The sequence below is a fragment of the Rhipicephalus microplus genome, chromosome 4 (assembly GCF_043290135.1).
Source record: "Rhipicephalus microplus isolate Deutch F79 chromosome 4, USDA_Rmic, whole genome shotgun sequence".
Lineage (NCBI taxonomy): Eukaryota > Metazoa > Arthropoda > Arachnida > Ixodida > Ixodidae > Rhipicephalus > Rhipicephalus microplus.
In genome coordinates this window covers 71,942,533-71,969,248 of record NC_134703.1, presented here as the reverse complement: position 1 = coordinate 71,969,248, position 26,716 = coordinate 71,942,533, and the positions used below count along the sequence as shown (strand labels likewise).

The window sequence follows — 26,716 nt, the reverse complement described above, 5'->3', positions numbered from 1 at the left end:
TTACTTGTACAGATAAATGCATCATAAAATGCATGAGGTCATCTCTATTTCAAGCACAGTATTGCTAGCCTGCTTCTAAAGTGGCCCCCACATTCATAGTGTCCTGCTTACGCGAGCCTGTACAGCTGTGGTCGTTTGGGTCCACTGGCAGAACAGCCAAAGTAGCTTCATTATTCACGGCTCAGAGTTAATGAGGCTCATGCTTTTGTTTGGCAAAAAAAGCGAAGGCTTGCAAGGAAAGAAAGATACATAAAAGGAGGACACTTCTCTAGATATTCTTCCTTTGCTTTCAAGCTTTTGCTCTTCAATTTTAAACGTAAAACCAAGTAGCCAAAAAATTAACTGTTTCGATTCACGCTTTCGCTTTTGATTACATGCATGAAGCTACCTATTATCTACTTATAATGCTGTAGCGAAATGATCTTGAGATTCCTAACTATTAATAAACAGGTTTTCATCCACGGCGGATGTAATCGACGTTCGAGGCTCGAGGTTCTGTTCGAAATAGGTGAAGGCAGCTTTCATTATATCTTAAGGGCAAGCTGTTTGGCACTTCTTTGCTTATAACACAGATTCTACTACTGCCATTAAAATTTCATACTATATTTACACAGGTCGTATGGAACTTTAAGAAAGTTTAATCATAGATAAGCTTTGATTGGGGTGTGTTTACATTTACACGCACACGCACACACACACACACACACACACACACACACACACACACACACATATATATATATATATATATATATATATATATATATATATATATATATATATTTATATATATATATAAAGTAATGAATTTGAATAACGGATGTTCTGCTGGTAATGAAGAAGACGAGGATGATCGGTGGCTTTAGTAGTAGCTCGCGCACGCCGCTCGCCATTAGCCAGACCTGCCTGAAAAAGCACATTTTGCCAAGCTGCGTCTGAACCTTTCTCGACGTACAACACCTCTATTTTAAGTGGTGGACGAGCCGGGGTTCCCATCAACCTGGAACTTCGCAATCGGACGCTGCCCTCACTGTTCATCATGACTGCTTCTGGCCCTTCTCAAGCTGCCATACCAACGACAGTCTACTGTACTGGCGCGTTTCGGCAACGCGACCCACCAATTTTTCACGGCAACGACGAACAAGACGTCGAGGACTGGCTAGACGAGTACGAACGTAAGCGCTTTCAACAAGTGGAACGCCGGCGACCAGCTCACAAACGTGCGCTTTGACCTCGCTGATGTGGCCAGACTCTGGTTCAAGAACCACGAAGGCGAAATCGCCAACTGGTCCGCCTTTAAGACCACCATCGGCTGCGGTCTTCGGTCGTCCCGCCGTGCGCCGGCTTCGCGCGGAACAGCATCTCCGTAGTCGAGTTCAGCACAGAGACGAGACCTTTACAAGTTACATTGAAGATGTCTTGTCTCTTTGCAAGCGCGTCGATGAATCTCTAACCGAACGCGACAAAATCAAGCACATCATCAAAGGAGTTGACGACGATACCTTCCAGATGCTCGTCGCTAGGAGTCCACAGACCGTCACCGATGTTGTCCAGCTCTGTCAAGAGAGTACGACGAGTTGCGTAAGCAGCGTGTCTCGACGCGCAGGGCCGCTGAAGATACGGCTGAAGTTTCCGCCCTCGTGCACGACATCGCTGCTGATCACACCGTCTTACTGCCCCACATCAAACGATTCATTCGTGAAGAAGTTGCGCGTCAGCTTTCTCTTGTGTCTGAAGCATCCGCGCCAGTGACCTCGTTAGACCCACGTCTACGCCAGGTCATTGAGACACAGGTCACGCAGGCACTGCCTCCATCGCCATCTGTCCCTACGCCGCTGACCTACGCTGCCGTCGTTGCTAGACCCCCAGCCCCACCTGTCTCTGTCGCATACCGGGGCACCGAGTCCTCCTACCCTACGACGCTGCCTACATACACTGCACCCCATCCCATTTTGCCCTCTGCACCTTCTGTCGTTAACCCATGGCGCACCTGGCGCAGCGTTAACCCACGGCGCAGCGATGGCCATGAAATGCCAGGCACATTAAAGTCTCCCATGCAAATTAGGTTACCTGAAGAAAAGCCTTTTTGTGGTATAAAACTACTGCGTACTGTTAACTGATCTAGTGATGAACCTGGGGGACGATAAAATACACCGACAATTATAGAAGAGTTCGCGATGTGAACCTTGCACCAGACGGTTTCAATATCTGCAGGTGACTTTAATACAGAAAAACTTAAATCAGACCTCAAGAAGATGGCAACGCTGCCACCTTGGCCATGCAATCGATCAATACGAACAACATTGAACCCTGGTGGAGTAATTTCAGAATCATATATGTCGCCATGAAGCCAGGTTTCCGTCACGCCAATAATGTGAGGACAATAGGTAGCAAGCAAGTGTACAAAATCAGGAAGTTTATTTGTGAGACTTCTGGCATTTATATTGAGATTACACACCTTATCATGATTCGGTCATTTTGTAAGAGTGGGGCGTTTAGAAGACTGTTTGGTGGATTTTACTAATGAGTTGGAAACACAATCCCAGTCATACCGCGCATTATCTACATATACATGATCATACCTTAATTGCACAGTGAAACCGTCATTCCTAAAGGATGCAGTGGCGTCCCATAGTTTTTGGCGAATAATCCGTATGTGTTCAGAGAAGTCCTCCGTTATACGCATGTTAGAACCCTTCACCTTAAAGCCATTCTTTAGCACCTTAATCTTTTCGCGGAAGTCAAGAAGTTTAAGAATGACCGGGCGAGGTTTACTACCAAAGTATCTACCGATCTTGTGGAATCGTCCGATCTGCGGAGATTCAACTTTAAGTATGTCTGAAAAAAACTTCGACAGACTGGCCTGTAAAGAATCGCTATTTTCATCTTCCGATTCCTCCAGACCGTATATGATAATGTTGTTTCTGCGCGAACGATTTTCTAAATCATCATTTCGAGAAGAAAGCTTGTTGACTGTAGAAGACAGCTTTTCAATTTGGCAACGCAGTTCGTCGTAGAATGCAGCATTGTGAGAAGGTGGAGTCTCCTCTAGAACAGTTAAGCGTGTTTCGATAGCCTCAAACCTGGAGTTGACAGAGTTACGCAATTCCGCGACATCTTGTTCTATTTTCTTCTGGCCAGATAGAATTTGAGAAAACATTTCTGAAACAGACCATTCATTGTCGGCATCAGAACTTGATGGATTATTAGAATCCGTTCGAGTAGGAGAACCTGTGCGCGATGTAAGGCCTGAGTTAGCCAAATTAGCCCGAGTTAGCCTTTGCGGAGGTCCCGGGTTTAACTCCACATCGCCGCTTAGTAAGAGACTACACAGGCCATGTACAATATCAGTATATGATGAAGTAAGCATAAATGAGCAAATGTGGGGACAAGGTACCAGCATCAAAAATCGATCGTCAGAACGAAGGCAATAGGCATTGCTTAGGTAACGTACCTGCACAAGGAACAGACAGCGATTAAGCATTGTGCTGGTGCTGCTGTCACCTTCCCCACTGAAGCGGTGCAGTTGCGGCGGCGCTTTTATATCCTTGACCACCGACGTCACATCGGTGGGCGTTTTCAGAAGTACGCTGTCATGGATGATGTCATCGAAGAAGGTTGCCGGCATGCTGATGAACGAACCATGGCTTTGCTCCGAGAGAAGGACAGGGTAGTCGGCGCGCACGCAAGCCGAAACTTGCGCGTGTCGATCAGCAACCGGTGAAACATCAAAAACCGTCGAAGATGTGGCTACCAAGGGAGCTGCCAGGCCAGCGCAAAACTGCACAAGGAACAGACAGCGATTAAGCATTAATAGAGATTAATAGAAAGGTTGAGCGGAGCTTCGCTGTCATGCCAAAAGCTTCCAAAAAGTGCAGCTGTTTCCAATCCTCGGTAAGTTAGTTGCGGAATGCCGCAGTGCAGCACACTTTCACATGCAAGCAATACATGCCAAAGATGTGCACGTCAGCTCATTAACTGAATGAGAGTTATGTAGGGTGGGATTTGAATTCTGCAGAGAAAGCTTTTTTTTTTCAAAACTGCCTAGTTACAGGATTCTCACAGTTACAAGATCGCAGACCTGCACGTCCATGTAAGAAAGTCGCTCGCGATGAGGAAAAAAACTTGCTGAAGGAGACAGGTTTATTAAAATCGATGTTTCTTTCATCACACGCTATCAGCGAAGTTACAGCAAAGGTTACAGCAGAACCACAAAATATCCCCGCTTTATTTCCAACTGGTGTGATGTGATACGCTTGAGGTTCAAAACTGCAAGATAAGAATGTATGGTTAATAATTACTCTACAGATATCTTGCGGTGGTAGCTAGATGCAACCGACTGCGAACAACTGCAGCATAACAAGTTACAACAGGTGAAGCCGAAGCACCGCGACATGGTACGGCGCTTGCTGGCGCCAGTATCTGTATACCCGTTATGGCCGACCATCGCTTCCACGTTTTTTTTTGTGCTCTATTAAGAGTAGTTATTTGCGTACATGCTGATGCAGGTAATCTGAAATGAACCCGATGTTTGTTTGTTTTTTACTGTGTGCGCAGCATATAAACTCCAAGGCAGTTTAGTTTCCTCTTCTGGTTAACGTGATTAGATTATTTGAGAGGTGTCAAATATGTTTATTTCCTACAGTGCCTATAGAAAAGCATTTAAATAGAAACAGGAGCAATTAAAAGGTAAAAGAGATCTTTGAAAGTAAATATTCTATATGAGGCATTTCCTCTGCACTTGGGTTACATTCACGTTTGGAAGTGGAAGTATCAATTTCTATGTTTTATTTTTGTCTGAGGACCGCTTTCTAACTGTACAATTGGCTGCCATTATTTTCTTTCATTTCATTGATCTCAGAGTTATGGTCATGTCTGAAAGAATTGAGTTCAATAGCGTTAAATATTTTTAATGAATACAAGCAGATGTGCAATCGTATTTCTTGTTCCTAGCCGTGTCTTGACATGACACTATTAGCAGCAATGGGTAAAAAAGGGAAGTTTATTGTACACTTAACCTGTACGAACACGAACGAAACATCGAAAACAAGTAAACACAGTGTATACATTTTTCAAATGAGCACCAAATTCTAATTGTTCACTAGGTATTCAAATGTTACAAGTCAAAGGAAAATTAAAATGAATCAAGTTAATCACATTTTACAGGATAACACTTATGCATGCGTACTAGGTGGGCGCATGGATATTACGGGACAACTGGAAACCTCAGCTGTCCCTCTCTTACTTTGAAGAAACGTGTGTGCCATCGTCGATAGAAGACGTCTTCGCCGTGCGTTTTCAGCTGCTGATCTAGGTAATTCCACACAATGAGCCATATTTTCTGTAGTGCCGGATAGGCGCCTCTATGCGGCTTGTGCCGTACTTCCGCTAAACAGCGTCGCCGCCACTGTACGTACAAGGTTACTGTAAAGACAAGTCTTGTAAACAGCCCACGTTTTGTTCCCATGCGGGCCGTGCGAAAGCCAAAGAGGCGTTGTACCATGTGCCAGGCGCCCCTCGCCACAGAGCACTTAAACAGAGCATGTTGGGCCGTCTCTCCTTTGCCGCAGTTTAGGCAGCTGTCATTTGGAACAACTCCCCAATGTGCTAACCGGTCACGCGTAGGCAATGCCCTCCATGTTCTCAACCAATCAAATTCGCACACCTGATTAGGTACGCGATTGCAACGCCATCGTTTCCATTTTTCTTGCAGGATGCTGTTTCTTCCTGTTTGCTCAGTGTGCTACTTGTCACCAATTCGCTTATTTCCTGCGATGAACCATCTTCCAGACTGCATGAACCTATTGATTCCACGGTTCATTTTAAGCCACTGGAAACTCTGTAAAACTTCAGCGAAATTTCTACTCATGGTCCAATGTGCGGATTGGCCGTGAAAGTACCTTTTAGTGTACTGCTCCAGTACATCAAGAGCCTGTACCCGGGGTAGTTGCTGTAATCGAAGAGCTTCTGTGTTGTTTTTGCAGCCAGCGCTCTCGTGAATGTTGGTATGTTTGGAAGACTCACGCCTCCACGGTTTGTGGGAAGCTGTAAAAATTTCCTTTGTACTTTTGATAGTTTTACTCCCCAGAGGAAGGCTCCCGCAATGGAGGCGAGGCGTCCTGTTACACGGCGAGGTAGAAGGGCAATGTGTGCTATCTAAAACGCAAAAGTGCATGCCTGTGTCCTGATGACTGTTGCTTTTGCCGCTAGTGATGGGTTAAAATGGGTGGCTGCTGCTATGACATCGGTGGATCTCCTAAGCACGTCATCCCAGTTTTTGTTTTTTTTTAAACATCTCCTTCCTCAAAGTAAACGTTTAACACCTTAATAGCTTGAACGTATTCTAATGGCGAATTCCATTGGGAGAGCAGGTGCACTCAAAAGCACGCTCAAAGTGCTCTCTTCCGAGGCGGCGTGTTTCAGTGGTCGAACAGGAGTAGGAGCACTGTCATCCATTGGTAGAGCGAGAGCGCTTTTGCTGCGCCGAGAGCAGCCAGGAGCAGTTCTGTCTGCTCCCTCTTAAAAAGCGGAGTGAGTGGAAAACGCAGGAAACCACGTGTTTGGAACGTCATGTCCGGACATACCCTCTCAGCAATCCTCCTCACTTGTTTACATTTTGCGGCGTCGTGTCGGGCGGTTATGGCGGCAGCGAAGCGTGCGTGGTGCTCGGGCTCGAACGATTTTAACGTCGTAGCGGCAGATTCTGGCAGTGAACGTCCACCTTGCCTGCCTTCAGATTCACGGATGGCGGAGGCAGCAAAACGTCGTCGTCTTGCCGAAGTATTTGACGAGCTAGACGATGTCAGCAGCGATAGCTGCTGGAGCTCTACGTCCGAGTCGAGTTCAAGCAGCAGCGACGATGACGACGAAGTGTATGCAGCAGCGTTTCAGCAGCTCTTTTCTCTGCCAGAGCGAAGGCCGAAAGTGGAAGCATATGTTACAAAGACGGTGGCTAGCTACTCCGACGAGGAGGTGAGTCATTCGGCTTCTGTTTTAATTAGGTTGCTTAAAGGCCTGTTTTCTTCCAGTTCAAAAGAAATTTCCGCGTCACGCGGCCGGTCGTGGACTTCTTGGCAGCAGAATTCGCCAAGTCACCGCACTGCCCTCAGAACAGTGATCATGGTGGCCTGCCTGCCAAGTCGGCTGAAGAACACATTCTCTCCTTTCTTTGGTGAGTGTCCGTACGTTTAGGAATGCCGCTGTCATCAGGTCACTGCATAATCCGTTTTATAGTGGGTTAGAGGCATATGAAATATTGCAAATAAATGTACCTAATTCGCAGCATGTCATTGGACCACCTTGCTTTAAACTTGTTAAATGCTACTAGCGAGTGTCGAACGTAATAGAGTTATAGTATTTTGTGAAATGCTTTCGTAGTTTGTACACCTACACACTGAGCTTCACAAAATTCTCGTTACTAGAATCAGTGGCAAAGCATAATTCATGATGCATCATTACAAACAACCATGAAAACTTTTGCTCACGAAGCATTTCAAATCGGCTGTGTCAGCAGGTTCACAGTGAGCTTCATCTCCACACTTATAAATGTAATGCGCGAATTAAAATTAGAATTTGTTATTTAGATAGTGCTTCTACTAATCAAATATTTTGAGTTTCTAAGGTGTCACCCAAAAAGGTGGAATCGTGTTTTCTGACTTCAGTTGTCTTGCTAATTTGCTTCATTGACAGCGACAGCATTGTTAACACCATTATTCAGTCATTGACAGCAACAGCAAGCTTAATTCCATTATTTAATTAGAGTATCCTCTCCTTTTCAGGTATGCAGCCAACAAAGCATGCATTAGAGATGTCGCTGGCCGCTTTGAAGTCGCAGAAAGCACTCACCACAGAATGATGGGCCGAGTAACTGCATTCCTGCTCGACATAGCACCGAATGTAATCAAGTTCCCCAGTGACCTGCAGAAGCTTGCTGTGGATTTTGAGAAGGTAACTATGCTTTTGTAAACATGCTATTTAAGGTATAAACTACAGTTTTTTTCACACCAATGTCATACAGCTCTACACAACTCAAGGGACCAGACTAAGAGGAATTACACCTACTCAAACCACAATAAGGACTGAAAGCAACTGATATGCAGGATCAGAACTGCAAATGAACAGAAAATGTAAAAATGCAAGAGATATGAAAGAGCACCACACAGTCAAGCCTCCTTCATGTGTATTACAAATGCTGTCAGCAATCGGACATTTTTCTTGAGTAGTTTTGACCATGTGATGCTGTTTCATATCTCTTCTATTTTCCCATCTTCTGCTTAGTGATGTACATCTAGTACTTGTCCTGCATGTACAGTGAATAAACCTAGAGTTCAGTTACTTGTGCACTCTGTATGTACTCTGTATGTGTCATTAATTCCCCTTCGTGCGGTCCCATGTGTTCTTTACCGCTCTACTATTACAATTATGAATTAGTTAGTGCCAGAATGCACCTTTTAAATAAGTTATTACAATTATTTTTCCCAGATGCTTCACAATTAAATAGCCAGTTAATTTCAATCATGTGTACCGGTAGTGTATTGCACTCGCCGTTATGAGCTTCAAGTCTCCAGTTTGTTTTAAACTTTTCCGCATGTTATTGGCACCTTTCATTACCCTTAGTGCCATGCTTATTTGACTATGTGTGTGCACATTTTTTTCTCTTGCAGCTGTCGGGATTCCCAGACACAATTGGGTGTGTTGACGGAAGCTACATGCCTATCAGGTGCCCAGCCAGGAAAGTGCGATCTGTTTATATAAACCGGCACCATTACCTATCCTTGACACTTCAAGGTGTTTGTGACAACAAGAAGAGGTTTCTTGATGCCAGCACTGGCTACCCAAGCAAAATTCATGACGCACGCATTTTCCGTCGGTCCAGGATTTCAAGTGTTTTGCCACAACTGTGCTCTAGCAAGTACCATATAGTGGGGGATGCTGCATATCCTTTCCGGGAGTACCTGATGACACCAATTCGAGACTATGGGAATCTTGACAGCATCAAAAAAACCTTCAATGCAAGACTCTCCGGGACAAGGGTGCTTATTGAAAATACTTTTGGCGATTTAAAAAATCGTTTCAGACAACTGCACAGGTTGGATATGTGGACAGTGGATAACATGTCCAAGTTTATCATTTCATGCTGTGTGCTTCACAACCTCTGCATTGATTGTGGAGATTTGCCAGAGAACCTGTCACGAGACCTGTCACTTACCTCACAAACAACAAATGTAGACTCAAGCTCTTCTGCAGTTCAAGTAAGCAGCAGTAGTGTAGCCCAACAGGATAGCCTATTACGTGGCTTGGCTAGCATCAAGAGAGATCACTTGATGATAAAAATGGGGTTGCAGAACCAGCAGCCATGAAACAAGGAATTCCTTTACGTGTTATGCAGTTGTGAGCAAATATATGCTTACCAAAGGCCCACCTGAAAAGCTGAACTCGTTAAAACACCTTCAAGGTTGGGAAAAATTGTCCTTACCACACACCTGTTGGCCCATTTGCATTTTCTCAAGGTAGTGTATTGTGCCAAACTAGAAAATAAAAGACATTGAAACTAAGTAATCGCTTTGGGTAGTACGTTTATTTATTTAAAACTACCACTTTATTTTGGAAGTCCAAAGGCCTGACGGAGAATCTCCATTTTTTCTTCATGCATTTTGCGCCGCTCTTCACGAAGCACCTGTCGCTCGGCCTGCCTTTCAGCTCTTCGATTTTCTTTTTCTTGACGTCTGGCCGCCTTTTGAGCCTCCTTTTCTTCTTGCAGTGCCCTCATTTCAGTAAAAAACAACTGCATGTGTGCCAGGCGTGCAGTTCCTACCCGTGGCTTCGTGTCGGGATTTGAGGACTGCGTCTTATTTTCCTCAGTGGTGTTGGCAGGTGACAACACGGCCGGAGATTCGGGCGAGGCTTTGAATGTAGCCCCTGAGGCGTCTCGCTCTACCTCCGGTTCAATGCTGTCATCAATGCTTTCAATTTTTTTCACCTCGTCGTCAAAAGGCACAGGGGTGGGTGAAGCACCAGACCTTTTGTTATGGTCGGAAGACGCCTTCCGACGCCTAATTACTGTTTTGTACCTATTTTCACACTGTTCTGGGGTTTTGGCTATGCCAAGCACAGCCTCGATGTCCATCGATATTTGTTTAAAGGCTTGCTTCCTGTTTTTGAATTTTTTAAATGGGCCAATCTGAGGGAAATATTTGAGGTAGTACTCTAGGAGCAGCCTTGTTTGCCCCTCTGTCCATTCAGCAGCTAGAATAAGAAAGAACCAACACATAAATGGTTTATTGGGAAACTGTCGGTCATTGTGCAGGCATTACTTATAATTGAATAATTTAACACACAGCACGGTCACTTGAGCTTAATTATCAATCAGCAAGCATTAATCAACAAAACAAGCATTTGCGCAGACTAGCAAACATACATAAGTGATAAGTTCTGGTATTGTGCATGTAAATGCAATATGCAAATTGTGCCAGTCTTCCAGTAATTGTAGTGGTCTGCTTTCCATGCTCTCTTTTTTTTTTGTCATTTAAGGATCACTCCTACAAGTACACTTTTACACGCTCTGATGCATGCTTGTTAGATTTACCCAAGAACACTTGCTGAGGCAATTGTAGACACTCAGTGTTAATATACTTGCCTCCACCTCCTCTCCTGGAGCCTGATGGCTTGCTTTGAGCACCAGTCTCCCCGTCAGCTGATCTTGATGCAGTGGGAGCTGGCAGGTGCAGAGTATCTGTGCCATCTAAAAAATATAAATGAGCAGTAAATGTAGTGCCTCGCAATAATGTTAATACTAATACTTACCACCTCCTGTTTCAACGCATGGCAATCTGAGCTCCATGCGCATTTCTTCGCTCCCTCGCCTTGGCACATCGCCAGCCATATTTGTACGCAGAACTGCATCTGTTTTCACACAATGATGGAAATGTAATCAAATCAGTTATATAATGAAAATGGTTTCTCAAGTAGTCAGCTACATTATGCAAACTCGGATGCCTTACACTCGAAGGTAAGCGGATTAGAGCAAGCAAAAAACAAATTCTAAAAAAGTCAATTCATCATGTTACAGGGCTGCATGAAACACTGCACAAATCACTGATAATTAAAAAAAAATATCGCTTATCATACGTAGCATCTCGACCCTGCGATAAGAAATCGTGCTTCCGAGGAGATGTATGGCTTCACCGTATCACGTGGGATGCTGATCTGCCGTCTGGAGACATTAGCCACTTAAAAATCAGAAATAAAAATAAATTGTTACTGCGTGCAATACTTAGCTGCACCCACGTGACACTTGCTACACGCCACTTCGCAGTTACTTTTCTTAAAACGCTGCGAATCATTCTGTTGCTGATGGAGGGGTCTGCAATGTAAGTTTGTTTTGAATTAAGGATTAATTACTCATGCAAGGAAACTTGGCAACAGGATAGTGTACTGCAGTACTTCTAGAATTGTTTACGTTTTGTTAACTGCTGATGACAGCAGCAGCTGGTAACTGCATGAACAGTCTGATAAAGCTGTCATATCCACGGTGTTTTTCTGATATGATAAAGAATAGTGGGCTTAGGTCCACGCGCGCAAGAATGCATTGCATGCTGCATGCGCGACAAGTGCGCTGAAACAAATAAAAAGCAATCAAATTCACTTTACCTTCCGTACTAGATGGTGCCTGGTGTTGAATTAAAGACAGTAGGATGCGCTGAGCTTCCGAGTCCATCATGTAGTAGTATACGAAGCAGCAGCTTTGCAGGATAGCGCGCAAGCGAGTGCGCTGTACCAACCACTGCCACACGTGCTTTCCTTGCCCGTCCGGATCAGACCGCACGTGTTTTGCAGCAGAGGACGCTGGGATGCACAACCTTTCTCCTCACTCGCCTTTTTATTCCCTCACACCTGCTCTGCGGAGGTGTGCCGCATTCCAGTGGCAGGTCGAGTGACGCGGCTCTCAGTGCTCTGCCCCCTACTCCTCTCTGCTCGGCACCCTTACTCCTGTTCTCTCAATGGAATTCGCCATAAGTCTCCTGGCAACAGTTCTCTGAAGCCTGCAATGTTTATTTAATATAATGAATATTTTTACCGCACCCTTGGAAGTCAAAAACAACTAGTGGAACGTATCATTAGGCAGACCGTGATTATTGCACTGGACAAGACCCATTTTTTGCAGGCTCCGTATTTACATGTCTCATTTTCAGGTTACGAGAGTGATGTCATACGCATATCTAATAATGCGCAGCACATCGTCTTTATGTCCATGACGTAACGAATGTTAAAAAAGAAACTGAATATAATTAATTGTGTAGTAGAAATAATCACCACAAATATTTTAGTATTGCGTTGGCTGCCCAAAAGCCATACTGTTTCTTATGCGTTTGCCTGAATAAGAACGGTAGCACAAGGTATCGTGTCACCAGAGCATGAAGAGACACACGCACAACCCTACTGTGTAATATCATTGTATTTCTAATATGCCGTGATGTCACGAAGTAAGAATGCCTAGTGCCCAACCTACAAACACATGGGACGGCTTTATGCTCTCCCATAGTAGAGTACCTCATACTCTAAATCGTTAAAACTTTTTCTAAACAAGCACCTCCTTCAACGTTAAAACAGCAAGCTATTTATATCTATCACTTACCACTATTGACGGGCATCTCGAGGGGAGGGGACTATTGTGTTTGCCGGATTACCATCAAGATGGCGAATGAGTGTGCGTTACCACATCGTCACGGCTGGTCACAATGAATGACACACGCTCTCATTTGTCACGCTTATTCGCCCCGCACAAAGGAGGAGGGTAGACACTTTTGCGCCCGTGTCTCGCGTTGGAGAGGATCGTACGTCTTGGCTGGCTATGGTCTTTCACTAGAACGATCGCGTTGTAGGTACCGAGTGCGCAATGGTCACTGCACTCATTTCACAGTCTCTGTTTGCAAATAAGCGCGCTTTTCAGACGCAGCGAAGTAACAACTGGGACACTTATTCCGGTTCATCTGTACATGGGAGTACGTTTTGTGTGTCATTTGTACGTAAGAAACGCGGGGCACCTTTCAATCTGCTTCCATTCGGCGTGGGTTTTTTCGATTTCTCGCTATCGCGTTTATTGCTTCGCCTTTGCGGCAAAGCTTTCGCTTTTTTCTTAACGATCACTTGCCCCGCCGTGGTGGTCTAGTGACTAAGGTACTGGGCTGCTGACCCACAGGTCGCGGGATCAAATCCCGGCGGTGGCGGCTGCATTTTCGATGGAGGCGAAAATGCTGAGGCCCGTGTGCTCAGATTTGGGAGCACATTAAAGAACCCCAGGTGGTTGAAATTTCCGCAGCCCTCCACTACGGCGTCTCTCATAATCATATGGTGGTTTTGGCACGTTAAACTCCACATCAATCATTGAAATTAACGATCACGCGTTAAAATTCGTCTTGTGTCTTCTCGCCGATGTGCCACAGGTAATGGACAACAATCACCTGTGGCACATACACACATACCAGTGGTACATACTCGCACGCGGGTCTGAGCCACTAATTTTAGTTCTTGCCAATTTTAGGGGTGATACCGAGAGCACACTAGGCGCAAGCGGCTAGACAGATTGATACGTTGATAGACACCAAACCTGCTTGCTGTACGCAACAAAATGCTTCGAACTTTCAAGTTCTGGAAAAAAGACAAGTGTTAGGTTTTACAACGATGAAGACTGCAATACTGTGCCAGAAAAAAAAGTGAGTGCTGGGTTGTAGAAGCCACGCTGCCATGACGTGGGAGCCAGAAGCTACTGAAGGAGAAGCCATTCGCTGAGAGAAAATTGCGTGCCACAGTGACGTCAGCGGAAATGAGCAGCGAGAGGATGTCCGGAAAGAATGTCGCTGCAAAGCGAACTATAGCAAATTCTGTCATAATAAACTCTCCCCTCTTCCACTTTCTTTCAGCGCTGCACCCTTCGCAGAAACGCACAATTTCGCAAAGTACGTCTGACGCTTTTTCAGGTGGCTTCTTTGGCAAACGCTGTTATGAAAACTGCCTTCATTCCCGGCTCTATTCTTAACGAACTTACTCGGTAGGAATCAACACTGGCTTTTCAACGCTGGCTTTTCACCACCTGTTTGTACCGTCATAATACAGATCAGGACACAAAATGAGCGACTAACGACTGTGAACGAATGAACGAATGGTGTACATAGAGATGGGGAGAGGAATGCGTCCTTTGAAGATGGAAAGAAAAACAAAAACTATGTCTGGCTGGTAATTTTTTCTTGGCGGGCTGTGATTCATTTATGTTTTTTTTTTCGTTGAGTTTATAGCCTGGCCTGCTTCATTGACCAGTTCAGCTGATTTTTTCCGGGCGTTTTTTTTTTGTTTTCATTGAGTGAGCCATTGGCGGTGAAAAAGAATTCTTTGAAGGTTGATAAGGCACGTCAACGAAAGGCTCCATTTCGTGTCAATGGCAGCGACCTGGATGTGGTTTGATTGTGGAGGTTGGTGGAAGATGCTACATTGCAGAGAACGAGACGCAGAGGCAGGCTTCCCTGCGTACTTTTTCGTTGCCACCTTAAAATACCTCATAATGCGAAGAAGAAAAATGGCAGAGAACCGTTAGGCTGTCTATGAGTTGCGTTCTGCCAGTGCCACTGCTTCTCTGTCATGCTGCTAGGCTTCTGCACTTGAGTTGTCATACATGCTTTCTGCTACAAAGCCTGCTTCACCAGTGCGAAGCTGCGACTACCCATGAACCGACGAGATGACGCCTAGCGAGAATGACGGCCGTTTTCAATTAAACTACCGACCGCTTTCGTGTTAAAATCTATTTGGGCAGCAAATGTCAATTATATTGACCCGCTGTTACTAAATGAACATAGGTTCTCAAATATTAACAATATCTATTACAAGAGCTGTCATGAACAGCTCCTCAAATTGGAAACCCATTAACTTTTCGGAAACAGCATTTTTGAATACTAACTGACAACAATGAGGCAAGCATAGGGTATGTTTTTTTTGTCATAAGTGTAATGTAAATTTGAAGAATAAACACGTCCGGCGCTCTACCAACAGAGATAGTGCGGCGGCCATCCCCCCGTTCATATTATGAAGTATATGTGGGCATTTAAACGTTGATGCATTAGTGAGTGCTGCTTGTAGCCATGACGGCTCCGATCGGCAGCGGCAGTAGTCTAAACATGTGTAGAAAAATATATAATGGAAATCTGGCTTTGTGTATAAAGTTTTCGGCTAAGCGTAGGGTTTAGTACACTTTTCTTCTTTACCACAAACTTTAGAAGTCAATCCTATTTTCTTGCAATTTAGCTGACGAAACACCTGCGGAGCCATTAGCGATTCACTACGTGGCATATTTGTGTTACCTTTATGCAAATTTTGTTATTGTCATATCAGCAAACTACAAGCAGAACTAACAAAGTGAACAGCTCGCTACTTGATATTTAGCCACCATTCTTCTCATTGAATAGGAATATTAATGATTGCTGAACCTGGAATGTAGCGTTTCAAAAGGAGAAAGCAGGGAAATTTAAAAGCACGCTTTTCTTTGTCAATAACAATAGTAACGAGAGCTAAGAGACAATAATGCCAAGGCAAGTATATGGTGTATTATTTGTTGCAAATGTAAAGTAAATGAGTTGAAAGAAAAGTGCACGAGAAGATAAGTTGCCACCTGAAGGGTCCACAGTTTAAGCCTTCGAATCTATTCGTCCACATTATTTCCTTCACATTATTATGATAAATACTAGAAAGAGCATACGGTTTACTTTTCTTGGCATCACTATCTGTAAGTTCTCAGTAATATTTCCTGATCACTGTACTTCCTGTGGAATTCATTGTCTGTGAAAAAAGATTAGCCGATGCTACATAAAAATGCGAGAATTTTCTAAACTGCATATAACTAAATATTACAGAAAAGCAAACAGCACTTATTGATGCAGTGTCGTGGCTATAAAAAAGAAAAACGTAAAAAAATATTGAAAACATTTCAATATAGAAGAAGACACTTAAACGTAACGGGAAAAACAAAAAAGTAACAACTGTAGTGAGTACTAAAACAGCCTCGAAAATAATATAAACGGCACCCCAGGGGGCCATCAGTTATGGTAATGAGCTGTGGGAAAGGTGGAGAGGAGGGTGGGATGTAGGCACATACTGGATGAGTGAGATCGTAAAAAGACAAGCCGCAAGATGGTGGGAGGGAGCGTATACCACGCGAGAACGAAAATAAATAGCGGATATAGGAAGATGATGTAGGGATGAAAGCGGGCGTCCATTGCGCTGCGTGCAGGGACCATGTCCGGGAAAACCATGACACCAAATTATGAAGCCAAGGCCTAGCACCGGAAAGGGCGAAAATTAGCGTAGGAACTAGGAGTCATTATTTCGCCTTTAGGTTGGCTCTTCTCTCAGGCGAATGCTTGCAACGCTTGCAACTGCTGCAGAAGCAGCGACGAAGACAGTGTAAGCCTGTGAATGAAGTTTCAAAGTGTCAACGCACCTGGAGTGTTAGTGCAACTTGGCAGTGGTGGCCTTGGAAGAGGAAAGAAAGAATTTCACTGATGGTTGCTATACTGCCTAGTGTGAATATAGTGCACAACTGCTTATGTGTTTTGACTTAAACGTTGATGCATCTGTTGATGCATTTTCTGTTTTGATTTTGCAATAGTTGAGGCAGGAAATATGTGAAAGATGTGTACAGTTTCATACCACACCGTGAGTAGCGTTACTTCACGCAGAACAACCTCGCGCAGCCCAGTCCACAAACCACCAGAGACAGAGCATAGCACATCATCCTCGCTAAGCGGGTCGCTTCCTCAAGGCCCAAAAGGCAGCGTGTGAGCGCTTTCCAGAACAGCTGGTTCAGAAAAGCCTCCGTTTATGCAGTGCTTTATTTCCATGTGTGGCACCGGTGGACGCCTCCACCGCGTACCAAAGCGATGACGTCATCGACGACCACATGCCAGCGTCCCCTACTAACACCTCTAGAAAACTGTGGCACCGCAGGTAGCTGCTGTGAAGCCTGGTGTCTCACCGCTATCGTTCGCCCATCTCCGAGTCTCCTCTCTTTCATCGTCTTTCAGGCTCTGCTGCACGTCTTGTCCCATCTATTTTGTCCTCTTTTGCTCTGCTGGATACGACGAAGACGACAACGCTCGACGCAGGTAAAGGCGCCTCAAACCTGCGTTCCTAATTTAATATATTTTTTTCATTATCTGTGGTCATCGCTAAACCGCGATATTATTATGAGGAACGCCACAGTGGAGGACTTTGAAAATTTTGACCATCCCGTGCGCTTTAACGTGCACTGGTATCGCATAACACACGGGCCTCTACTACTTTGCCTTTATCGAAATGTGACCCGCTCGGCTGGGATCGAACCCGCGACCTTCAGGTCAGTAGCCAAGCCCCCTAACCTCTACACTGCCATGGCGGAAACTTGCGCTCTAAAAAAAGCACCAAGTAAGAACTATGTCAATAGGCACATGCATTCCATTGTATAGAATTAGCCATTGCGACTAGCGTAGTGTATATTTTGCTTTTTTTTTCTCTAAGTTCGAGTGATACAATACCAGATATCCAAGGGCGCGATTCTCCTACGAGTGTTTTTTTTTTTTTACCCGTCGTGTTAGCTTACTTCATCACGTACCGCAGAGTAAAACTCGAGAGTGCGGGTTCGATACTCGGTGGCGGCGGTCTCATTTCGGTTGAGGGGAAATACAAAGTCTACCCGTTTGCATACATTTAGGTGCATGCTAAATGTCCCCAGAGAGTCGAAATTTTGCGCCGCATGACTATATCCCGACTTCGGCTCGTAAAAGGCAAGCAATTATACTGCTATAGCGAAATTATTGGCTTGCACATACGCGAAAACAAATGCCTTGACGCTAGAACTATTTGCATAACAAAACTACTAACAAGTGTTTCCAATAAGAACACATATGCCATACGGCAGAAGTTGGATCAAAGTATGAGGCTGGGGAAAACATTCATGGGCTCTCGAGAGGGAAAGGTGGTATTCTGAGATGCACCCCTAAGGGGCTGATCCTTAACAATGCTACGCCCCGCCGCGGTGGTCTAGTGGCTAAGGTACTCGGCTGCTGACCCGCAAAGCGCGGGTTCAAATCCCGGCTGCGGCGGCTGCATTTCCGATGGAGGCGGAAATGTTGTAGGCCCGTGTGCTCAGATTTGGGTGCATGTTAAAGAACCCCAAGTGGTCTAAATTTCCGGAGCCCTCCACTACGGCGTCTCTCATAATCATATAGTGGTTTTGGGACGTTAAACCCCACATATCAATCACCTTAACAATGCTACGCGTTGGTTTATTTTTCGGCACTTCATTAGCGATGACCGCCACGCGGCCGCCCCTATCGTAAGACTTGTTTGGCCTGTAAGTTGTGGCAGCCGAGGAGAGTAGTTGCATGGTTCTCTCAGTTTGTCAGCGGATGATAGAACGGCCGGGTTGAAGGGTCAGACCCATACCTCGTGATAGGTGTCTGACGACCCCGCAACAAAATTAAGATAGCTTTCAGTAAAACAGGGATTAAAACATTAACTAGTTGCCGGACACCACAATGCATTGGCGAGAAGTCGTAGTAACAGTCACGCATTAGCATTCCTGAGGCCTTTGCATGGGCAGGTGTAAAAAATGGCTACGTTTGATGGTTCTTTTTCAAAGTATAGGGAGGTAAATGCTCGACGCTCCGTAAGTCAGGATATATCGACGCGATACCGTTAGAGAGCTCATGTCACAGAAATTCAGCCGTCGGTGTCGGCACCGTTGGTTGTGAGCGAAACATCGAGAAAGAATCAAACAAAATAAAGGAGATAATTCTCAGTCCCATTGACAATCAAACCCGGGCTGTTCGTGTGGCAAGCAGGTGTCCTACCACAATGCTACGAAGTTAGCTTGCAGCTGCTTCGGGAAAAAACACTAAATGCCTTGTAGTGGAAGGGGTCTCCTTAACGCATTTCGTTCGACAGGTGCCACGACGAAAACGAGCCCATTCGGTGATTTGTAGGTGCATTTTGGAGGCCATCAAACTACGTCGAAAGAGGCCGCGATAGTGCAGCCATCGCCGCTAAATACACACAGAGACTTTCAAACAGCTCTAAAAATGAACAACTAGGTTCATCTAGCGGAAGACATATCGTGCATTTCCAGAGGCGTTGATCAAGCAAACAGCAAACGCTACATACTGTGCTGCCATCTATGAGGCATTGTCCAAAATGGCAAGTGTGCAGCGTATATCTTGGAGGTCATGCGACCCTTGCTTTAGATCAAAAACTTGTATGTACTATCAGCGTCAAATGAAACCCGAACAGCGGCAAGCCTTCGCGATAATATAGTGCGTGCCATTCACTTATCATTACAGCCAGGCACGCATATATACACAAATCTGCCGAACAGGATGCACGCGCCTGCCAATGGTGATAACTGAATAGCACGCACTACACTATCACCAAAGCTTGCCGCTGTTCGGGTTTCATTTAACGCTAATAGTACCATTCGCGCGCGCGCGCGCGCACGTTTGTATGCGTGTGTGTGTCTGTATCTGTGTGCCATCTGTGAAACATTGTGAAAAACGTGTCTCGACTGCAGCAAAGTGCCGTTCTAGCAGAGGGAAGTGACCACACTGCGCAGTCACTGCATTACTATAAATACGCCGCGCGCGCGTGCGCGCGCGTGAGTGAGTGAGTGAGTGTGTGTGTGTTTGTGTGTGTGTGTGTGTGTGTGTGTGTGTGTGTAACAAAACTTAATAATAAGTATGCACTTAGTGGTTGAAGGACGCACGAGGGGCTGGATTTTGCTTTCGCGTTCTACTGTTAAAGGCCCCCCAATTTCTTTCCTTTATCTTAAGTAGCTAAATTGTGTGACTTTTTTACTATAAAAAACAAGCAAATTCACACACAGTGTTTTGTCTCAACATTGGCAAAATCCGCGAATAATTTTGTCATACAGGGTAAAACAGATTTCAGTTTCATGTTTTGTAATTCTAAAAAAATGTGGCAGTGCGTTTATTTTAGTTTAAAGTGCTATTCCGGTATTGCAAAAGCTGTTTACGCATTCCGAAGCGTAAACCGAAGGGTCACTGAGAAGCATTCGTAAACGCATTCCGAAGGGTCATTGAGAAGCTGCACAATTAACCGTTATGTTAATCATAATACAAATCACCTCTCTAGTTCGGTGCACCACCAGTATTATTCCAGATATTGAGTTCAAATACTGCAGACGTAAGGACGCACTTCCCGAGGTTCCAAGCAGAACAAAACAGATAATTAAGACGTCAGCATTTTAACGCTATCAACGCCTTCTGAGTACAGAGAAAGACACGCCTGTAATTACGCCTTCACAGTATTCGTACCATTGTCGCGTTTGAAAAATGCCCACTACGCGTACACAAACACACCAGCGCACGCATTAACGAACGCCAAAGTACCATCGACGTTGCATACAGGATGGCGCAACAATGTGTGAAGAAGTCGCGCTGCGCCAGTGCCGCCTGAGCGGCAAAAAAGTGCTTCTCCAGCAGGCGCCACTTTTTTTTGTGTTGTTGTTGTTGCGACAGTTCCTGCTTCTGTGTCACTGCGTCTCGCTCTTCAGAATCTGCCATGTCTATGGTTTACAATTCAAATAGAATCTCTCTTCCACGCTGCCTGGGAAGCCCAGCTCCTTTCGGTGGTGTCGCCAGCACGCGTTGCATGTAGACCTGCACGTGTCGTCAGATCTGTTTAATATTCTGGAAGAACATTCGAAGAAAACTGCCGTGAAGAGAGAGAGAGAAAGACGTGAACAATATGGGGAAAGCAGAAATAACTATCATAGGGGGGTCATATTTCTACACAAATCTCTTAGAAGAAAAGACGCCATACACCTCCGTAAAATTCAAACAAGAGTTTATACAAATTTATTAGACTGCACAAAATTCGTCCAACTTTTTATGGGCGCGATTGTCCATGTTGTCTCTACTCGCCACCGACCCTTCACCATATCTCGTGGAGCTGTGTTTAACGGCCAAATGAACTCAATCGCTTACAGCGTATGCATACAATAGAAAACTCTTTCGAGCAGTGGGAGGCACTCCTCGCTAGCTCGGACCCGGAGGTGCAACTAGCACTCCTGGACCACGACCGGATGGTGGCGGAAGCCTGTTGAGCCTTGGACATGGGGCCTTCTTCATATAGCTCCCAAATCTCTTTTTTTTACCCCAACAAAGTTATTTCTCTCCCTCTCTCTCTCTCTAATACGGGGGCATCAATGCCTGTAAAATGTTGTAAGCAGTTGATTCGTCAGTGTGCGTTAATCTACGTTCTGATCGCTTAAAATGAACTTTCCGACGAGATCGCATTTGTTGTCATACCCCAAGCTGCCTCGTAAATAAGTGGCCGAAAATACGGTTTTCAAGTTCATTCATAAAGCACCAGCCATAGATAAGCAGTCACTACGGAATACAAAGAACAACTCTCTCTACATTTTGCAACAATCTTACACATATAGACTCTTCAAGCTTACGATGTTTATTCTTTTTATAACTTATCCTTTTCATGTTTAGATCATGTAATTATTCTGAATTCTTATATTGCACCTATTTGTATTGCCATATTTTTGTATACGATACTTTTATTTTTAGATGGGAAGCTTCTTATGATCGAGCGCAATCTGGTGTGTGGCGTGACCACTCGCAGTGCGCAAGTGCATCCCCTCCCCCGCTCTCTTCTCTTCAATGCTTACCGCTCTCACACCTCGCAACGCCGACGCAGGCAGCGTCTGCTAGCGAGTTTCTTGATTGTAAACACAGACTGCTCACGCTGTACAACCGTTCACTGGCAACTCCGTATATATATTCACAAAATCTGGATCTCCAAGGTAGTGCCTGGGGTAGATATCTCCTCTGCGTTATTGTATAATACAAATTCGTAGCGAGTGCGTTGACTAAAAGTGGACTGTGGGTCTCTGTATTCAATGGGAGTAATCTGTCCCTTTTTGCTTAATAATGCAGTGATCGGCAAGTTGCAGTAGGAAACACCGGTCCATCCAGCGTGCATCTTAAACGAATTTCAGTGCGACTAAAACAGGGGCTAGAAAGAAAAGACAAACTACAGCGCTGACTCGCAACTAAAGTTTATTCCTAAAAGAAGCGGAGTATATGACATCTGGAAAAAGTACATCTGAAGCATGCTGCGTGCGTTGCACTTTCCCAGGTTTCTCTTTTGCCTGATACCGATGAATGCTAGCGTCAACGCCACCGTCAGTGTAAGCGTCAGCGCCCGCTACTTCGCAACTACACATACGTCGTTTTATTTCATATTTATTTTATTTTATTTTACTAGTGATACCTACATCTCCCAAGTGGCTATTAGTGTAGAAGTGTGAGAAAAAAAAGTTTACAGTAAAAACTGGCACACAATTTCGCAGTCGAAAATGTCATAAATTTGCGAAGCAGCGCTTGCGCATTCACAAAAAGCAAACATCTTGTGGTGACAAACAAAAAGCATCGGCTGGAATATCAACAACACACGAATTCTGATCCAAAATAGTAGAACAAAAAAATGACCAAAGACACCAGTGCGAAAGCCTTACACTATAAAATAAATTGAGTGTTTGAGGTGTGTTTCTGCTACACAACACTAATCGTTATCTACTTCGAGTACTTTCCTCGCGCCATCACCACACTTCCGGTAGTTCGCGGTCACAAATGGCGCGCGCATTATCAGTGTGACAAAACATTCCCAACTGGAAAGTGGCCAGCGCCGGGTTTTCAAAAAAAAAAAAGAAAATGCGAGCAAGCCACATGACGATTATTATTGTGAGTTTTGAGGTTTACCGTCCCAAAACCAACATGTGAATATGAGAGGCGTCGTAGTGGAGGACTCCGGAAATTTCGACCACCTGAGGTTTTCTAACGAGCACCCAAATCTGAGCACACTGGCCTATACAACATTTCCACCTCCATCGGAAGTGCAGCTGCCGCAGCCAGTTTTCGATCCCGCGACCTGCGGGTCAGCAGCCGAGTACCTTAGCCACTAGACCACCGCGGCGGGATATGCACATATTTCGCATAACATCGATTCCCAATGTACGTGGAATCTGGCAAATTGAATACAACGTTATCAATGTCGATATGCAACAGAGAGAGAGAGAGAGAGAACTTTATTCATAGGGGTTGCCAATATGGAGTCAAGAGCTCGATGGGTGAGGCAGCGAATCCAGGGCTCCACTGGCTACTGCCACCTGGTAACGTGATTCGGGGCACCAAAAAAACACCCAAATTTGGTGGATGGTTTAGGCAACCACAGGCCACTAGGAGAACAAAATTAAGCTCTTGCGTGATGACTTACGCAATAGAAAAACTACGGGATATCATACAAAAAATATGACAATGCTAAAGCTTCATATTGTTCACAATGTCATGTTGAAGTCTCGACAACCGAAGGCAAGCATCAACGTTATATATTAGACTCTATTTCAGCTACCTTTTCTTTGCAAAGAGCCACTATATATTGGGGTATGATGTGTGATGCCTTTACAGGTCAGTGCGGAATTCCGAGACCCTACATCGAGTGTCAAAGCAGCCGCAGGTAATTCATTGCTCTTGAACTCATTAACCGAGGGTACCTCGGCATTCATGACCTCATTACCTGATCGATAACTTCTGTTGCAGCGGCAGTTGTGGAGGAACTTCCTGACCGCACTTGCTGACCAGTAGAAGAATAATGAGATTGCGGGATTGTGGTTTCCGAAGCGATGGTGGCAGAGTTCTTTTGCTCCACACGAAGATTTCAGCGACACAGCAACCCCTCGTAGATGCAGAACTTGATCCCATGCTGCTCTGCTTTGCCTTATTAGAATGGTTTCTCTGAGAACGTACAGGATTTCATAGTAAATCGTTACGTGTACGCACTTGTTCTGGGTCTTCCCACCATCTAGTTTCTAAATGCACGTTAAAGCTAAAATGCGCATTTCACTGGCATCCTATAAACTTCTGGGTGAAAGCTTAGCTGAAACTGCTTCCTTTCACTCGAGTGCGCCTGCAATATTATCAACTATATTTTTGTAAACAAAGTGTGGCACACACCTTTTGTTCGCAAGGCAAGACATCATTTTAATGAACGAAGGAGTACTTTTTTCGAGATATAGCTTCTTTGTTAGACGGGACTAAATGAATCCAACAGGAATGAAATCAAGAAAATTGCAGGAAACCCTAACTGTTATCTTTTTATGTAATAACTATCGTATCAAGTAAAACAAAATTGTCAGAAACTCGTCCTTTCAATTAGATTGGAACCCCTTTCCTAACACATCACAAAGAGCATTGAAGGCGTAACTCGCCGGTTGAAACTCGAAGAAAGAGAAATAAAGATTTCGTCTTTCTTTCTCTCTCTCTATCGGCCCCGCTGCGATGGTCTAGTGGTTAAGGTACTCGGATGCTGACCCGCAGATCGCGGGATAGAATTCCGGCTTTGGCGGGTGCATTTTCAGTGGAGATGAAAATGCTGTAGGTTCATGTGCCCAGATTTGTGTGCAAATTAAAGAACCCCAGGTGGTCAAAATTTCTGAAGCCCTTCAATACAGCGTCTCTCATTCTCATATGGTGGTTTTGGGACGTTAAACTCCATATATCAATTAATCAATCAATCACTTATTAACTCCCTTACTCAATCAATCAATAAATTTTTCTGTCTCTCTCTTTTGGGTTCAGTTTCTCACAATAAAAAATGGAACATTTTTGCTTACTTTTATTCATCTTAAGTTGCGTCATGTTTATTACAACCCAGAGAACAAATATAGTATGATCTACGTTCTTTCTTCCAGGTACCTGTTGCATTAAACTGACTGCCTCTAAATAGTCACTTAAAATCAACTGAAGGCTCCACCAATCTATTAATTTACTTATCTGTTGCGTAATGAAGCGGCACCATCCCACTGCCCTGTGATCTAATAAATGAAAGTTGTCCATAATGACGACCTACTCTGAAGGAATATCTTTTACCAGTTCATATCTTCCTAATCTCCTAACAAATACACTCTAGGAAAAAAAAAACGAGTGCGTGGAACTATTTTCAAAAAAGTTCTGTTTTGACTCTCTCTAAAGAGATACGCTGACTGTCCTGATGGGTCAGTGTCGAGGTGCTCGAGGAGAGTACACTGACTTTCTAGGGAAGAACAAATGCTTTTTATCTGAAGTATCACACTAGCACTGCTGAGGGAACCAGAAGACTCTTGTAGGTTGTTGTTTCACAACGTAAACCCCATTACGCTACCGGTATACAGAATATTTTTACCTAGTACACATTGCTGGTATAACCTCTACAAGCCGCCACCACGATGCATGCATACCAACTGCACAATGCAAAGAATCGCAATGCTTCAAACCTTCTTCAGACAGTTCTTAAGAATGCGTTGAGAATGATGTACATAAGGCATCATGAGAGCACTTCAAATTGAGGCAGTGGTTATTCACTACCATGAAAGAATGGACTGGGCGCATAACACGAGTGAGACCATGAAACAAAAATAAATGCTGGGATGCAGCAATGTTCTGAAAGTCAGCATGCACGCAACATATCGAACAAACAAACAGTGCGAAAATAGCGCTTTGTACGTGTACTTTTTCGTTTGATCTCTCGTTTTTCGCGAAGTTTTTTTTTTTCACTATGTCGTACCAACACGTCCAAGCGCTTTAGGTGAATGCAACTGTCCAAAGGCAATAACCTTCCACCAGCACGCTTTTGAGAACGTGCAGTGCTCATATCCTGAGTGATTTTAAAGCCCCAAGAAAATATATACAAAGTCGTCGCCGTTCCTTCAACATCAGCGCTCCGCACATCGAACTCTTATATGGGCCATCAAGTACAGGAGTGCGGCGGTCAAGCGAAGTCTGTATGGTACAATAGCGACGGGTGAAATGTCTCCCGCTTCAACGCACAACGAACTGAGGTTCACGCCCTTTTCGAACAGCTATGAACTTAACGCGCATGGAAATTGATCATGTCAAGTAAGGGAATAAGAAACAAAAACCTACGATTGGCGTTGATATACAGTCATGTGATTGTGCTACTTTCAATTGAGCGCGAAAAAAAAATTTCACAGTGTAACTTTGTTCTGACATGGAACCTCCTTTTTGCTGAGCCGTTTATGTGTGGAGATAAAAATGAATCGTGAGAAATCAGACTTCACTGGGTGCAAAGAAAAATATAGAGTTAGTGGAAGTGAGCAGTTAATGAAATGGGCCGGGAGAGTAAATCGAGCGCGTGCTGGTCTTCGAACTGACTCCAGATAAAAAGACTCAGAGCTCACAAAAGTATATTTTTTAAAGAATGTACATAGTTCCTGTTCTTATGAAGACGGTTTCTTTTGAAGATGCTTTCACCAAGGTAAAACTATATCACGAAACACAATATAAATTGCACTCTCTAACTCTTGATCATGCACGAGGTGCACTTTTCTTTTATTACGTGAGAAACAGTGTGAACAACGCCACAAAATTTCTTACCGGCCGTTTTGGCATTATGCTATGCTAGTTTTCAGCGCAACATTATCACGTGTTTCACGTGGTTTGGTGACTTCTGGCTGGTCTCTTCATGTTGGGGCGAATGAAGCAGCATCTGCCAATAAAGTATGAAAACTAAATCAGGTGCCGCAAACATGAAACACGTGGATTCCCGGGTGTGCTCTTAAGCTTTGTTTTTCTCAGATCATTTAAAATGAACAAGGTGGCTCCTAAAGGTCAGA

The 26,716-nt window shown here is 44.4% G+C and overlaps 1 protein-coding gene and 1 long non-coding RNA gene across 2 annotated transcripts in view; one reads left to right on the top strand and one right to left on the bottom strand.

Annotated features, from left to right (window-relative positions):
- The window catches only part of LOC142813931 (uncharacterized), a 28,526-nt gene extending 3,901 nt beyond the window's left edge, over positions 1–24,625 (top strand). Inside the window, exons 2-3 of the long non-coding RNA XR_012894745.1 lie at positions 23,514–23,562; positions 23,646–24,625. This is a non-coding gene — a long non-coding RNA (uncharacterized LOC142813931). The remainder of the gene's footprint in view (positions 1–23,513; positions 23,563–23,645) is intronic.
- On the bottom strand, positions 9,559–11,863 carry LOC119166643 (uncharacterized). Its single transcript, XM_037417959.2, has 4 exons — positions 11,650–11,863; positions 10,804–10,902; positions 10,637–10,741; positions 9,559–10,245 (listed from the first exon to the last, which is right to left on the bottom strand). Exons 1-4 carry the CDS (start codon positions 11,717–11,719, stop codon positions 9,599–9,601), a joined length of 921 nt encoding a protein of 306 aa, XP_037273856.1. The 5' UTR covers positions 11,720–11,863; the 3' UTR covers positions 9,559–9,598.
- Positions 24,626–26,716: the final 2,091 nt, after the last annotated feature.

What these genes read in the sequence shown, in the direction of transcription:
- LOC119166643 (XM_037417959.2), bottom strand. Translation starts at nt 11,719, where the DNA reads ATGATGGACTCGGAAGCTCAGCGCATCCTACTGTCTTTAATTCAACAC. An exon ending in ATGCGTTGAAACAGGAGGTG is followed by an intron (nt 10,742 to 10,803) that starts GTAAGTATTAGT and finishes TATATTTTTTAG; the next exon opens with ATGGCACAGATACTCTGCAC. An exon ending in CTCCAGGAGAGGAGGTGGAG is followed by an intron (nt 10,246 to 10,636) that starts GCAAGTATATTA and finishes TTCTTATTCTAG; the next exon opens with CTGCTGAATGGACAGAGGGG.